Here is a 14,995-nt window from a genome sequence, read left to right as displayed (position 1 = left end):
CCTCCTCTTCCTCCTCTTCCTCATCTTCTTCCTCCTCCTCCTCCTCTTCCTCCTCTTCCTCATCTTCTTCCTCCTCCTCATCCTCCTCCTCTTCCTCTTCTTCCTCCTCCTCCTCCTCTTCCTCCTCTTCCTCATCTTCTTCCTCCTCCTCATCCTCCTCCTCTTCCTCTTCTTCCACATCCTCCTCCTCTTCCTCCTCTTCCTCTTCCTCCTCCTCCTCTTCATCCTCTTACTCATTCTCCTCTTCCTCTTCCTCCTCCTCCTCATCCTCCTCCTCTTCCTCCTCTTCCACATCCTCCTCCTCTTCCTCCTCCTCTTCATCCTCTTCCTCATTCTCCTCTTCCTCTTCCTCCTCCTCCTCATCCTCCTCCTCTTCCTCCTCTTCCACATCCTCCTCCTCTTCCTCCTCCTCTTCATCCTCTTCCTCATTCTCCTCTTCCTCTTCCTCCTCATCCTCTTCCTCCTCTTCCACATCCTCCTCCTCCTCTTCATCCTCTTCCTCCTCTTCCTCATCTTATTCCTCCTCCTCCTCTTCCTCTTCCTCCTCTTCCACATCCTCCTCCTCTTCCTCCTCCTTCTCCTCTTCTTCCTCCTCCTCCTCCTCATCCTCTTCCTCATCTTCCTCCTCCTCCTCTTCCTCTTCCTCCTCCTCCTTCTCCTCTTCCTCCTCCTTCTCCTCCTCTTCTTCCTCCTTCTCCTCCTCTTCTTCTTCCTCCTCCTCTTCCTCTTCCTCCTCTTCCTCTTCCTCCTCATCCTCTTCATCCTCTTCCTCATTCTCCTCTTCCTCTTCCTCCTCCTCCTTCTCCTCTTCCTCCTCCTTCTGCTCCTCTTCTTCTTCCTCCTCCTCCTCCTCATCCTCTTCCTCCTCCTCCTCCTCCTCCTCTTCCTCTTCCTCCTCATCCTCTTCCTCCTCATCCTCTTCATCCTCTTCCTCATTCTCCTCTTCCTCTTCCTCCTCCTCCTTCTCCTCCTCTTCTTCCTCCTTCTCCTCCTCTTCTTCTTCCTCCTCCTCCTCCTCCTCCTCTTCCACATCCTCCTCCTCCTCCTCCTCCTCTTCCTCTTCCTCCTCATCCTCTTCATCCTCTTCCTCCTCCTCCTCTTCCTCTTCCTCCTCCTCCTCTTCCTCTTCTTCCTCCTTCTCCTCCTCTTCCTCCCCCTCCTCCTCCTCCTCCTCCTCTTCCTATTCCTCCTTCTCCTCCTCTTCCTCCTCCTCCTCCTCTTCCTCCTTCTCCTCCTCTTCCTCCTCCTTTTCCTCCTCCTCCTCCTCTTCCTCCTTCTCCTCCTCTTCCTCCTCCTCCTCCTCTTCCTTTTCCTCCTCTTCCTCCTTCTCCTCCTCTTCCTCCTCCTCCTCTTCCTCTTCCTCCTCCTCTTCTTCCTCCTCCTCCTCCTGCTCCTCCTGCTCCTCCTCATTCATTCATGTTTATTCTGCTTTGAAGTATTAATAAAAAGTTTAAGAATTATTCTGTAGAAACGTCGTATTTCCTGCGCGCGCCTCCGGTAGGTTCACGTCCCATCCGAGGGTCCAGCTGGACCTCCGGGACCGGGATCTTCCTCATCAGACACGATCCAGGGAATAAAAGGATCAGGTCCTGGAAAAACCTGGAAGCGCCGCCTTGAGGAGCCGGTTCAGGCCTGGAATGCTGGTTTCTGTCCTGATGTGGAACCAGGAGACATGGTTCAACTTTTCTTTCTTTTCCACTTCAATAAATTCACTTTGAATAAAAACCTCCTTTCTCTTCTACCTGCACGCGCAGCGCGCGCCCGCTGATGGGCTTCTGGTCTGCTGGGCTGTGCGTGTGCGCGTGTTGCGGCGGGAGGAGCAGCTGAAGGAGGACCACGCTGAGAGGAGGAGGAGCTCTGCTCCTCAGTGTGTCCGCGGGTCCCGCAGCAGCCGGAGTGGAGAGCCTGCAGCAGGAGCGCGCGCACGTCCCGCACCTGAACGCACCTGCGATGCCTCAGTCGTCCCGCGCGCTGAACGCCTCGCCTCGCGCGTAAAGTCCGGCTCCGCGCGCGCAGCTCGCCATGGCTTACCCTCAGGGCTTCCTCTTCCCGCCGCGCGTGTCTCTGGCTCTGCAGTGCCCGGCCTTCGGGTCCGGGTCCGGGGTCGTCCTCGGACCGCGGACCGAGGAGCTCAGCCGGTCCTCTTCGGGTTCCGCCTTCGCTCCGTACTCCGGGTCCGCGGCGTCTCCCGGGTTCAGCGCGCACCTCCCGTTCGGCGGGGAGCCGCGCGCCGCCGCCAGCATCGCCTCCTTTGTGGTGAGTCTCGGACCGGAGGACGTTTCTGGTTCTGGAGGTCCGGTTTGTGGTCTGACTGGTTGACTGATGAGGATGATGATGATGAAGGCTCAGATTTAGGAAATTTAAATGCAAATTTCATTTGATTTCAAAACTTTTTGGGAATTTTTTTGTTTTTTTTTTCATTTGGAGATTTTTTTATCTAATTAAAACGTAAAGATGTAAAAACTTTTCATTTGTTTGTTTTCACCTTTTTAAGAAACGGAACGGTGTTTTCTGACTGCAGCAGAAGCTGAAGCTCCTCTTGCTTCGTCAGCAGCAAAACCTCCATTTATCTGTTTGTTTGTTTACTTGTTTGTTTGTCTGTTGTGCCTGTTGTGACCTCCCCTGACCCCCCTCAGACCTGCTGCAGACACTCTGATGCTAACCAGGTCACTTCCCCTTTCAGAGTCCAGGATACGACCCGTCTTCAGGCTTATCCGGGTCTCTGGACTACCACCCGTTCGGGCCCCTGGGCCCCTACCCGTACGGAGAGCCCGGCTACAGGAAGAACGCCACGCGGGACGCCACGGCCACGCTGAAGGCCTGGCTGAGCGAGCACCGGAAGAACCCGTACCCCACCAAGGGGGAGAAGATCATGCTGGCCATCATCACCAAGATGACGCTCACGCAGGTCTCCACCTGGTTCGCCAACGCGCGCCGGCGCCTGAAGAAGGAGAACAAGATGACCTGGACCCCCCGGAACCGGAGCGAGGACGAGGAGGAGGAGGACATCGACCTGGAGCGCAACGAGGAGGATGAGGAGCTGATGAGGACGAACACCGGTGAGACGGAGAGCGGTGAGTGTGTGTGTGTGTGTGTGTGGGGGGGGGGGTCGACCCGGTTCCGGTTTAAAGGAATGCATCCAGTCATTCTGGATCAGCTCGGTTCTGATCGAAGATTTCAGTCCAGCAGTTCTGGACCGGTACCAGACTGCAGTTGCGGTCCAGTTCCAGACTGCAGTTCTGGACCGGTTCCGGCGTGCAGGTCCAGTCCGGTTCCAGACTGCAGTTTCGGACCCATACCGGACCGCAGTTCCGGTCCAGTTCCAGACCGCAGTTCCGGTCCGGTTCCAGACTGCAGTTCCCGTCCGGTTCAGATCAGGTTCAGGTTTATTAGTTTCAGTCGTCCGTAAAACAACAGATGTAACTTTCTTCAATCATCCTGTTCACAAACATCCCGTTTCCATGGAGACGGGACGTTTCCGGATCCTGAGGCTAAAATGATGGAAAATGAAGGTATGAACAGATAAAGCAGCATAAAGAGCAACCAGAAGTTTGTAGAAATAACACACATAGATCAGCAGCGACCAAACCTTTTCTCATCTGCACATCATTCTCTCACGTCTGAAACACACACACACACACACACACACAGAGTTACCATGTTTCCACACGTCTTCCTGCTGCCATCTACCTGCTGTCCTCACTAAAGCACCTCCAGTCATAGAGGATCATTATTTTCTCCTTCCACACGTTCCTGATCCACCAGAACCAGAACTTGCAGTTTTCGTCTCGGCAGACGGCAGACATGGTCAGAGGTTCTTCTGGTCTGTTTGTTCTCATCATTTTGATTCTCAACGCTTCTCATTGATGAAGTTTGGTCCAGGACCAGAACCCGGACTTGGATCTGGGTCCTATCGGTGTCAGAATCAGACAAGAGCCAGGATCTTTCATTCCTGGAACAAAAATGATTCTTTAAATTGTTTCCTACAAAGTTAAATGTGTTCAGGAATCTGTTTTTTTTTTACCCAGAACTGATCGGTTTGTTCCTGTTATAAAACCAGGAGATCTGGTTCTGATCTGAGGACAGAAGGAAATATAAAACTATTAATAAGTTGATAAACTTATTGATCATAACTCATGTGATTTAACCTATTTTTTCTGAACAAGTCTCTGTTCTGTATCAGTCCAGAAGCCTCGTTTATAAAACCGCGTAGCAACGCTGCCTTTAGGCTGGGAACATACTGGTGTTCCTGTGATGTGGTTGGAGAGGGGGGGCAGTGGTTCCACCTTGTCCCCCCAGCAGGCGTGTCCTGGCAGAGGAGGAGGTGCAGGAGACGGAGACATAAAGACAGAAATGAGACTAAACCTGTGAATAAATGAGAATTGTCCACCTCTGATGTGTTGCATCACTTCTAGACGTTTGGCAGCAGTTTGGTTCCAACATGATGGTTGGAGGTCGGGGACAACCGCGCTGGTCGCAGCTGAACGGGACACGTTACCATTTAGTAGCATGTTATGTAGCGTCTCCACTATCTGCACACATCTGCAGCTGTACAACACGTGTCCTCCTGGGCATGGAGGCACCTCCACCTGCCTCCATCTGCCCGATGGCCGCTACACCACGTCTGGCTGTGGAGAACATCGTTCTGTTCCTCTGCTCTGGGTTGGGAAAAGGAGCGGACCCGACCTGTCAGTCCCTTCCCTTTGGAAGGTGCCGGACTGGAGTCCAGAGTCTCCATGTTCCATGTCCACCAGCAGGGACAGATAGACCATGTCCACCAGCAGGGACAGATAGACCATGTCCACCAGCAGGGACAGATAGACCATGTCCACCAGCAGGGACAGATAGACCGTGTCAACCAGCAGGGACAGATAGACCATGTCCACCAGCAGGGACAGTTAGACCATGTCCACTAACAGCGACAGGTAGACCATGTCCACTGGCAGGGACAAGTAGACCACGTCCTCCATTGGGGACAGGTAGACCATGTCCATCAGCTGGGACAGGTAGACCATGTCCTCCAGCAAGGACAGGTGGACCGTGTCCACCAGCTGGGACAGGTAGACCGTGTCCACCAGCAGGGTAAAACAGACTGTGTCCATCATCAAGGACAGGTAGACCATGTCCATTAACAAGGACAGGTAGACCATGTCCATTAACAAGGACAGGTAGACCATGTCCATCAGGGACAGGTAGACCATGTCCACCACCAGGGACAAGTAGACCATGTCCTCTAACTGGAACATGTAGACCACGTCCACCATCAGGGACAGGTAGACCATGTCCACCAACAGCGACAGGTAGACCATGTCCACTGGCAGGGACAAGTAGACCATGTCCACTGGCAGGGACAGGTTGACCACGTCCTCCATTGGGGACAGGTAGACCATGTCCATCAGCTGGGACAGGTAGACCGTGTCCACCAGCAGGGACAGGCTGACTGTGTCCACCAGCAGGGACAGGTAGACTATGTCCATCAACAAGGACAAATAGACCATGTACACCAACAAGGACAGGCTGACTGTGTCCACCAGCAGGGACAGCTAGACGATGTCCATCAACAGGGTCAGGTAGACCATGTCCACAAACAAAGACAGGAAGACCATGTCCATAATCAAGGACAGGTAGACCATGTAAGCCAACAAGGACAGGTAGACCATGTGCACCGGCAGGGACAGCTAGTCCGTGTACACCAACAGGGTCAGGTAGACCATGTCCACCAACAAGGACAGGTAGACCATGTCCATTAGCAGGGACAGATAGACCATGTCCACCACCAGGGACAAGTAGACCATGAACATTAACTCGAACATGTAGACCACGTCCACCACCAGACAGGGACATTTAAACCATGCCCACTAGCAGGGACAGGTAGATTTTGTCCACCAACAGGGACAGGTAGACCATGTCCACTAACAGGGACATTTAAACCATGTCCATCAGAAGGGAAAGGTAGACCATGTCCACTGGCAGGGACAGGTTGACCATGTCCAATAACAGGGACATTTACACCATGTCCATCAGCAGGGAAAGGTAGACCATGTACACCAACAAGGACAGGCAGACTGTGTCCACCTGCAGGGACAGCGAGACTATGTCCATCAACAAGGACAGGTAGACCCTGTCCACCAGCAGGGACAGACAGACTGTGTCCACTAACAGGGACAGGTAGACCATGTCTCTCAGCAGGGACAGGTAGACCATGTCCACTAACAGGGACATGTAAACCATGTCCTCCAGCAGGAACAGGTAGACCATGTCCTCCAGCAGGGTCAGGTAAACCATGTCCATCAAGGACAGGTAGACCTTGTCCGTCAGGGACAGGTAGACCACGTCCATTACCACGTCCCGTTTCTCCAGGTTTTGTGGATATGCCAAGGTCAGAGTTGGCGTGGAGGTCGGGACGTTTTACTGCTAAGTCCTGCTTTACAAATCTCAGAAATGGACTCCTGGTTTATTATCGTAAGCAGGATTTTGTCCATGTGACAGCTTTATAAATGATGCACCTGGTCTCTGTTCTGGTCTTTGTTCTGGTCTCTGTTCTGGTCTGACCCGGTCTCTGTTCTGGTCTTTGTTCTGGTTTCTGTTCTGGTCTGACCCGGTCTCTGTTCTGGTCTTTGTTCTGGTCTCTGTTCTGGTCTGACCCGGTCTCTGTTCTGGTCTTTGTTCTGGTTTCTGTTCTGGTCTGACCCGGTCTCTGTTCTGGTCTTTGTTCTGGTCTCTGTTCTGGTCTGACCCGGTCTCTGTTCTGATCTTTGTTCTGGTTTCTGTTCTGGTCTGACCCGGTCTCTGTTCTGATCTTTGTTCTGGTTTCTGTTCTGGTCTGACCCGGTCTCTGTTCTGGTCTTTGTTCTGGTCTCTGTTCTGGTCTGACCCGGTCTCTGTTCTGGTCTTTGTTCTGGTTTCTGTTCTGGTCTGACCCGGTCTCTGTTCTGGTCTTTGTTCTGGTTTCTGTTCTGGTCTGACCCGGTCTCTGTTCTGGTCTTTGTTCTGGTCTCTGTTCTGGTCTGACCCTGTCTCTGTTCTGGTCTTTGTTCTGGTCTCTGTTCTGGTCTGACCCGGTCTCTGTTCTGATCTTTGTTCTGGTTTCTGTTCTGGTCTGACCCGGTCTCTGTTCTGATCTTTGTTCTGGTTTCTGTTCTGGTCTGACCCGGTCTCTGTTCTGGTCTTTGTTCTGGTCTCTGTTCTGGTCTGACCCGGTCTCTGTTCTGGTCTTTGTTCTGGTTTCTGTTCTGGTCTGACCCGGTCTCTGTTCTGGTCTGACCCGGTCTCTGTTCTGGTCTTTGTTCTGGTCTCTGTTCTGGTCTGACCCGGTCTCTGTTCTGATCTTTGTTCTGGTTTCTGTTCTGGTCTGACCCTGTCTCTGTTCTGATCTTTGTTCTGGTCTCTGTTCTGGTCTGACCCGGTCTCTGTTCTGATCTTTGTTCTGGTTTCTGTTCTGGTCTGACCCGGTCTCTGTTCTGATCTTTGTTCTGGTCTCTGTTCTGGTCTGACCCGGTCTCTGTTCTGATCTTTGTCCTGGTTTCTGTTCTGGTCTGACCCGGTCTCTGTTCTGATCTTTGTTCTGGTTTCTGTTCTGGTCTGACCCGGTCTCTGTTCTGATCTTTGTTCTGGTCTCTGTTCTGGTCTGACCCGGTCTCTGTTCTGGTCTTTGTTCTGGTCTCTGTTCTGGTCTGACCCTGTCTCTGTTCTGATCTTTGTTCTGGTCTCTGTTCTGGTCTGACCCGGTCTCTGTTCTGATCTTTGTTCTGGTCTCTGTTCTGGTCTGACCCGGTCTCTGTTCTGATCTTTGTTCTGGTCTCTGTTCTGGTCTGACCCGGTCTCTGTTCTGATCTTTGTTCTGGTTTCTGTTCTGGTCTGACCCGGTCTCTGTTCTGATCTTTGTTCTGGTTTCTGTTCTGGTCTGACCCGGTCTCTGTTCTGATCTTTGTTCTGGTTTCTGTTCTGGTCTGACCCGGTCTCTGTTCTGGTCTTTGTTCTGGTTTCTGTTCTGGTCTGACCCTGTCTCTGTTCTGGTCTCTCTTCTGGTCTCTGTTCTGGTCTCTGTTCTGGTCTTTGTTCTGGTCTCTGTTCTGGTCTGACCCTGTCTCTGTTCTAGTCTTTGTTCTGGTTTCTGTTCTGGTCTGACCCTGTCTCTGTTCTGGTCTTTGTTCTGGTCTCTGTTCTGGTCTGACCCGGTCTCTGTTCTGATCTTTGTTCTGGTTTCTGTTCTGGTCTGACCCGGTCTCTGTTCTGATCTTTGTTCTGGTTTCTGTTCTGGTCTGACCCTGTCTCTGTTCTGGTCTTTGTTCTGGTTTCTGTTCTGGTCTGACCCGGTCTCTGTTCTGATCTTTGTTCTGGTCTCTGTTCTGGTCTGACCCTGTCTCTGTTCTGATCTTTGTTCTGGTCTCTGTTCTGGTCTGACCCGGTCTCTGTTCTGATCTTTGTTCTGGTTTCTGTTCTGGTCTGACCCGGTCTCTGTTCTGATCTTTGTTCTGGTCTCTGTTCTGGTCTGACCCTGTCTCTGTTCTGATCTTTGTTCTGGTCTCTGTTCTGGTCTGACCCGGTCTCTGTTCTGATCTTTGTTCTGGTCTCTGTTCTGGTCTGACCCGGTCTCTGTTCTGATCTTTGTTCTGGTCTCTGTTCTGGTCTGACCCTGTCTCTGTTCTGATCTTTGTTCTGGTCTCTGTTCTGGTCTGACCCGGTCTCTGTTCTGATCTTTGTTCTGGTCTCTGTTCTGGTCTGACCCGGTCTCTGTTCTGATCTTTGTTCTGGTTTCTGTTCTGGTCTGACCCTGTCTCTGTTCTGATCTTTGTTCTGGTTTCTGTTCTTCTCTGACCCTGTCTCTGTTCTGATCTTTGTTCTGGTCTCTGTTCTGGTCTGACCCGGTCTCTGTTCTGATCTTTGTTCTGGTCTCTGTTCTGGTCTGACCCGGTCTCTGTTCTGATCTTTGTTCTGGTTTCTGTTCTGGTCTGACCCTGTCTCTGTTCTGATCTTTGTTCTGGTTTCTGTTCTGGTCTGACCCGGTCTCTGTTCTGATCTTTGTTCTGGTTTCTGTTCTGGTCTGACCCGGTCTCTGTTCTGGTCTTTGTTCTGGTTTCTGTTCTGGTCTGACCCGGTCTCTGTTCTGGTCTTTGTTCTGGTTTCTGTTCTGGTCTGACCCGGTCTCTGTTCTGGTCTTTGTTCTGGTCTCTGTTCTGGTCTGACCCGGTCTCTGTTCTGGTCTTTGTTCTGGTTTCTGTTCTGGTCTGACCCGGTCTCTGTTCTGGTCTTTGTTCTGGTTTCTGTTCTGGTCTGACCCGGTCTCTGTTCTGGTCTTTGTTCTGGTCTGACCCGGTCTCTGTTCTGGTCTTTGTTCTGGTTTCTGTTCTGGTCTGACCCGGTCTCTGTTCTGGTCTTTGTTCTGGTTTCTGTTCTGGTCTGACCCGGTCTCTGTTCTGATCTTTGTTCTGGTCTCTGTTCTGGTCTGACCCGGTCTCTGTTCTGGTCTTTGTTCTGGTCTGACCCGGTCTCTGTTCTGGTCTTTGTTCTGGTTTCTGTTCTGGTCTGACCCGGTCTCTGTTCTGGTCTTTGTTCTGGTCTCTGTTCTGGTCAGACCCTGTCTCTGTTCTGGTCTTTGTTCTGGTCTCTGTTCTGGTCTGACCCGGTCTCTGTTCTGGTCTTTGTTCTGGTTTCTGTTCTGGTCTGACCCGGTCTCTGTTCTGGTCTTTGTTCTGGTTTCTGTTCTGGTCTGACCCTGTCTCTGTTCTGGTCTTTGTTCTGGTTTCTGTTCTGGTCTGACCCGGTCTCTGTTCTGGTCTTTGTTCTGGTTTCTGTTCTGGTCTGACCCGGTCTCTGTTCTGGTCTTTGTTCTGGTTTCTGTTCTGGTCTGACCCGGTCTCTGTTCTGGTCTTTGTTCTGGTCTCTGTTCTGGTCTGACCCGGTCTCTGTTCTGGTCTTTGTTCTGGTTTCTGTTCTGGTCTGACCCGGTCTCTGTTCTGGTCTTTGTTCTGGTCTCTGTTCTGGTCAGACCCTGTCTCTGTTCTGGTCTTTGTTCTGGTCTCTGTTCTGGTCTGACCCGGTCTCTGTTCTGGTCTTTGTTCTGGTCTCTGTTCTGGTCTGACCCGGTCTCTGTTCTGGTCTTTGTTCTGGTCTCTGTTCTGGTCTGACCCGGTCTCTGTTCTGGTCTTTGTTCTGGTTTCTGTTCTGGTCTGACCCGGTCTCTGTTCTGGTCTTTGTTCTGGTTTCTGTTCTGGTCTGACCCGGTCTCTGTTCTGGTCTTTGTTCTGGTTTCTGTTCTGGTCTGACCCGGTCTCTGTTCTGGTCTTTGTTCTGGTCTCTGTTCTGGTCTGACCCGGTCTCTGTTCTGGTCTTTGTTCTGGTTTCTGTTCTGGTCTGACCCGGTCTCTGTTCTTGTCTTTGTTCTGGTCTCTGTTCTGGTCTGACCCGGTCTCTGTTCTGGTCTTTGTTCTGGTCTCTGTTCTGGTCTGACCCGGTCTCTGTTCTGGTCTTTGTTCTGGTCTCTGTTCTGGTCTGACCCGGTCTCTGTTCTGGTCTTTGTTCTGGTTTCTGTTCTGGTCTGACCCGGTCTCTGTTCTGGTCTTTGTTCTGGTTTCTGTTCTGGTCTGACCCGGTCTCTGTTCTGATCTTTGTTCTGGTCTCTGTTCTGGTCTGACCCGGTCTCTGTTCTGGTCTTTGTTCTGGTCTCTGTTCTGGTCTGACCCGGTCTCTGTTCTGGTCTCTGTTCTGGTCTCTGTTCTGGTCTTTGTTCTGGTCTCTGTTCTGGTCTGACCCGGTCTCTGTTCTGGTCTTTGTTCTGGTCTCTTTTCTGGTCTGACCCGGTCTCTCTTCTGGTCTCTGTTCTGGTTTCTGTTCTGGTCTGACCCTGTCTCTGTTCTAGTCTTTGTTCTGGTCTCTGTTCTGGTCTGACCCGGTCTCTGTTCTGGTCTTTGTTCTGGTCTCTGTTCTGGTCTGACCCGGTCTCTCTTCTGGTCTTTATTCTGGTTTCTGTTCTGGTCTGACCCGGTCTCTGTTCTGGTCTTTGTTCTGGTCTCTGTTCTGGTCTGACCCGGTCTCTGTTCTGATCTTTGTTCTGGTCTCTGTTCTGGTCTGACCCGGTCTCTGTTCTGATCTTTGTTCTGGTCTCTGTTCTGGTCTGACCCGGTCTCTGTTCTGGTCTTTGTTCTGGTCTCTGTTCTGGTCTGACCCGGTCTCTGTTCTGATCTTTGTTCTGGTCTCTGTTCTGGTCTGACCCGGTCTCTGTTCTGGTCTTTGTTCTGGTCTCTGTTCTGGTCTGACCCGGTCTCTGTTCTGGTCTTTGTTCTGGTCTCTGTTCTGGTCTGACCCGGTCTCTGTTCTGGTCTTTATTCTGGTTTCTGTTCTGGTCTGACCCGGTCTCTGTTCTGGTATTTGTTCTGGTCTGACCCGGTTTCTGTTCTGATCTTTGTTCTGGTCTCTGTTCTGGTCTGACCCGGTCTCTGTTCTGGTCTGACCCGGTCTCTGTTCTGGTCTTTGTTCTGGTCTGACCCGGTCTCTGTTCTGGTCTTTGTTCTGGTCTCTGTTCTGGTCTGACCCGGTCTCTGTTCTGGTCTTTATTCTGGTTTCTGTTCTGGTCTGACCCGGTCTCTGTTCTGGTCTTTGTTCTGGTCTGACCCGGTCTTTGTTCTGGTCTTTGTTCTGGTCTGACCCGGTCTCTGTTCTGATCTTTGTTCTGGTCTCTGTTCTGGTCTGACCCGGTCTCTTTTCTGGTCTTTGTTCTGGTCTCTGTTCTGGTCTGACCCGGTCTCTGTTCTGGTCTCTGTTCTGGTCTGACCCTTTCTCTCTTCTGGTCTCTGTTCTGGTCTTTGTTCTGGTCTCTGTTCTGGTCTGACCCGGTCTCTGTTCTGGTCTTTGTTCTGGTCTCTGTTCTGGTCTGACCCGGTCTCTCTTCTGGTCTCTGTTCTGGTCTGACCCGGTCTCTGTTCTGGTCTCTGTTCTGGTCTGACCCGGTCTCTCTTCTGGTCTCTGTTCTGGTCTTTGTTCTGGTCTCTGTTCTGGTCTGACCCGGTCTCTCTTCTGGTCTCTGTTCTGGTCTTTGTTCTGGTCTGACCCGGTCTCTGTTCTGATCTTTGTTCTGGTCTCTGTTCTGGTCTGACCCGGTCTCTTTTCTGGTCTTTGTTCTGGTCTCTGTTCTGGTCTGACCCGGTCTCTGTTCTGGTCTCTGTTCTGGTCTGACCCTTTCTCTCTTCTGGTCTCTGTTCTGGTCTTTGTTCTGGTCTCTGTTCTGGTCTGACCCGGTCTCTGTTCTGGTCTTTGTTCTGGTCTCTGTTCTGGTCTGACCCGGTCTCTCTTCTGGTCTCTGTTCTGGTCTGACCCGGTCTCTGTTCTGGTCTCTGTTCTGGTCTGACCCGGTCTCTCTTCTGGTCTCTGTTCTGGTCTTTGTTCTGGTCTCTGTTCTGGTCTGACCCGGTCTCTCTTCTGGTCTCTGTTCTGGTCTCTGTTCTGGTCTGACCCGGTCTCTCTTCTGGTCTCTGTTCTGGTCTTTGTTCTGGTCTCTGTTCTGGTCTGACCCGGTCTCTCTTCTGGTCTCTGTTCTGGTCTGACCCGGTCTCTGTTCTGGTCTTTGTTCTGGTCTCTGTTCTGGTCTGACCCGGTCTCTGTTCTGGTCTTTGTTCTGGTCTCTGTTCTGGTCTGACCCGGTCTCTGTTCTGGTCTTTGTTCTGGTCTCTGTTCTGGTCTGACCCGGTCTCTGTTCTGGTCTTTCCACAGCAACCCGTCTGACGTTACAGGATGACAGCAATGTGGATCGAGGTTTCACGGATCCTGACTCTGGCAACCAGCCAGGCCACACCTCTGCATCGCAGGTCCCTCTTCAGAACCGGGCCCAGAACTTGCTCAGTGTCTTTGAGTCGTCGTTGAGCCCACCCCTTAAAGAACAACTGGACTCTTCTGGTGCCATTCAGGGGCCGAATTTGAGCCCTAAACCCAAACTGTGGTCCCTAGCTGAGATTGCCACGTCGTCAGATAAAAGTAAAGGAGGCAGTATCTCCTCGCAGAGCGGGTTGGCGGGCCAGAACCCGTTCTCCCAAGGATCTAGCCTGACCCGACAGCTATACTACACCCCCCCCTTTATCCCCGGATGTTCTGGCTTCGGCCTCCTGGAGCCCCTCCACGGCGCCGGCTCACATCTAAACGTTCTGCAGAGGACCGAAGCCTCGGCCCGAGACTGCAGGCTGCACAACCAGAACCAGAACCAGCTGGAGCTGCATGAACTCCAGAAAGACAAGACAAACGTGTAGAGGCTGCTTTTTAACAGTAAAGCCACCCGGACCCAGAGGCAGAACCAGCTGGACCCAAAGGCAGAACCAGCTGGACCCAAAGGCAGAACCAGCTGGACCCAGAGGAAGAACCAGCTGGGCCCAAAGGCAGAACCAGCTGGACCCAGAGGCAGAACCAGCTGGACCCAGAGGCAGAACCAGCTGGACCCAGAGGCAGAACCAGCTGGGCCCAAAGGCAGAACCAGCTGGACCCAGAGGCAGAACCAGTTGGATCCGGAGGCAGAACCACCTGGACCCAGAGGCAGAACCAGCTGGACCCAAAGGCAGAACCAGCTGGACCCAGAGGAAGAACCAGCTGGGCCCAAAGGCAGAACCAGCTGGACCCAGAGGTAGAACCAGCTGGACCCAGAGGCAGAACCAGTTGGATCCGGAGGCAGAACCACCTGGACCCAGAGGAAGAACCAGCTGGGCCCAAAGGCAGAACCAGCTGGACCCAGAGGCAGAACCAGTTGGATCCGGAGGCAGAACCACCTGGACCCAGAGGTAGAACCAGCTGGACCCAGAGGTAGAACCAGCTGGACCCAGAGGCAGAACCAGTTGGATCCGGAGGCAGAACCACCTGGACCCAGAGGTAGAACCAGCTGGACCCAGAGGTAGAACCAGCTGGACCCAGAGGCAGAACCAGTTGGATCCGGAGGCAGAACCACCTGGACCTGGAGGCAGAACCAGCTGGACCCAGGTGCATAAGAAACCTGTTCCGGTGTCAGCAGCAGAACCAGCTGGTTCTGGTGGAGGATTCTGGATCCTCAGACTTTAATCTGTTCCCTTTCAGATGGTTTTTCTATGTTGACCCGATGTGACCTTTGTAACCCGGTTCTGCTCCAACTTGGAATTTCATTAAAAGATCCTTTTCATAAAGTCCTGCGTTCATCTGTGAGGTTTCCTCCAACCGGGCCGAACCAGAATCCCAGGCTCGTTGGGAAATGTCTGCAGCTGAGGTTCCAGTTCTGTTCGGCTTAAGAACCGAACTTTGTGTTTCTGATCAGAACCGGATCCATGGCCATTGGCAAATCAAAGATGTCAATCATCAGAATCTAAATGTGGATTCAGAGCTGACCCAGATGTGTGGTTCTGATGGACGACCCGACCACTTCTTTAGGAACTTATATGGAACATCACGAGTAAAATACCGATTTCATTCATTAAATTTCTCTTTCTTAAAACTGGGAACGAAAACAACAAATTGAATATAAAGTCAGCTCTTTAAAATGTGTCATCAATAAAAATTTATCGTTTATTAAATTAATATTTAATTAAATGTGTTTACATGTCATTTCCTTAAGTTGATGGTAAATCATAAATAATTATGTGACTGTAATAATTTCATGTTTTCTGATCTGAAACTCAAACAGAAGCCTATCAACAAATCCTGACGTCTGATTGGTCAATCTGCTGCGCAAGTCACAATAAATGGATCCCAGATAAAAGACATATTTATCGGTCTGGTAGATGTAGCTTGAAGTTACCGAAAGGATAAAACATGAAGAGGAAGAATGCCACGTCATCTGCAGCTTCAGATTCAAACCAATCAGACCCAAAGCTGACATTAGCTTGATAGGATTTTTTAAAATTACAATAATGTAATTTTTCAAACAAAGTTTTAAACAAACATCGTTGAACAAAACAGCACAGCAGAGAGAGAACTATTTACCAGCCAGCAAAAATAATCCGGGTTTTCTGCACGTCCACATGGAGGCGGGAACCTCACCGCAGATCAAAGA

The 14,995-nt window shown here is 51.5% G+C and overlaps 1 protein-coding gene across 1 annotated transcript; it reads left to right on the top strand.

Annotated features, from left to right (window-relative positions):
• Nucleotides 1–2,022: 2,022 nt before the first annotated feature.
• LOC306764567 (Iroquois homeobox protein 5a-like) lies at nt 2,023–13,235 on the top strand (the record flags this gene model as incomplete). The annotated part of the gene is made up of 3 exons (XM_079251741.1): nt 2,023–2,256; nt 2,684–3,074; nt 12,706–13,235. 3 exons carry the CDS (start codon nt 2,023–2,025, stop codon nt 13,233–13,235), a joined length of 1,155 nt encoding a protein of 384 aa, XP_079107867.1.
• Nucleotides 13,236–14,995: the final 1,760 nt, after the last annotated feature.

The sequence above is a fragment of the Telmatherina bonti genome (assembly GCF_933228915.1).
Source record: "Telmatherina bonti genome assembly, chromosome: 2".
Classification (NCBI taxonomy): Eukaryota; Metazoa; Chordata; class Actinopteri; order Atheriniformes; family Telmatherinidae; genus Telmatherina; species Telmatherina bonti.
Note: the sequence above shows the minus strand (reverse complement) of the source record. Positions and strands in the feature narration are given on the sequence as shown.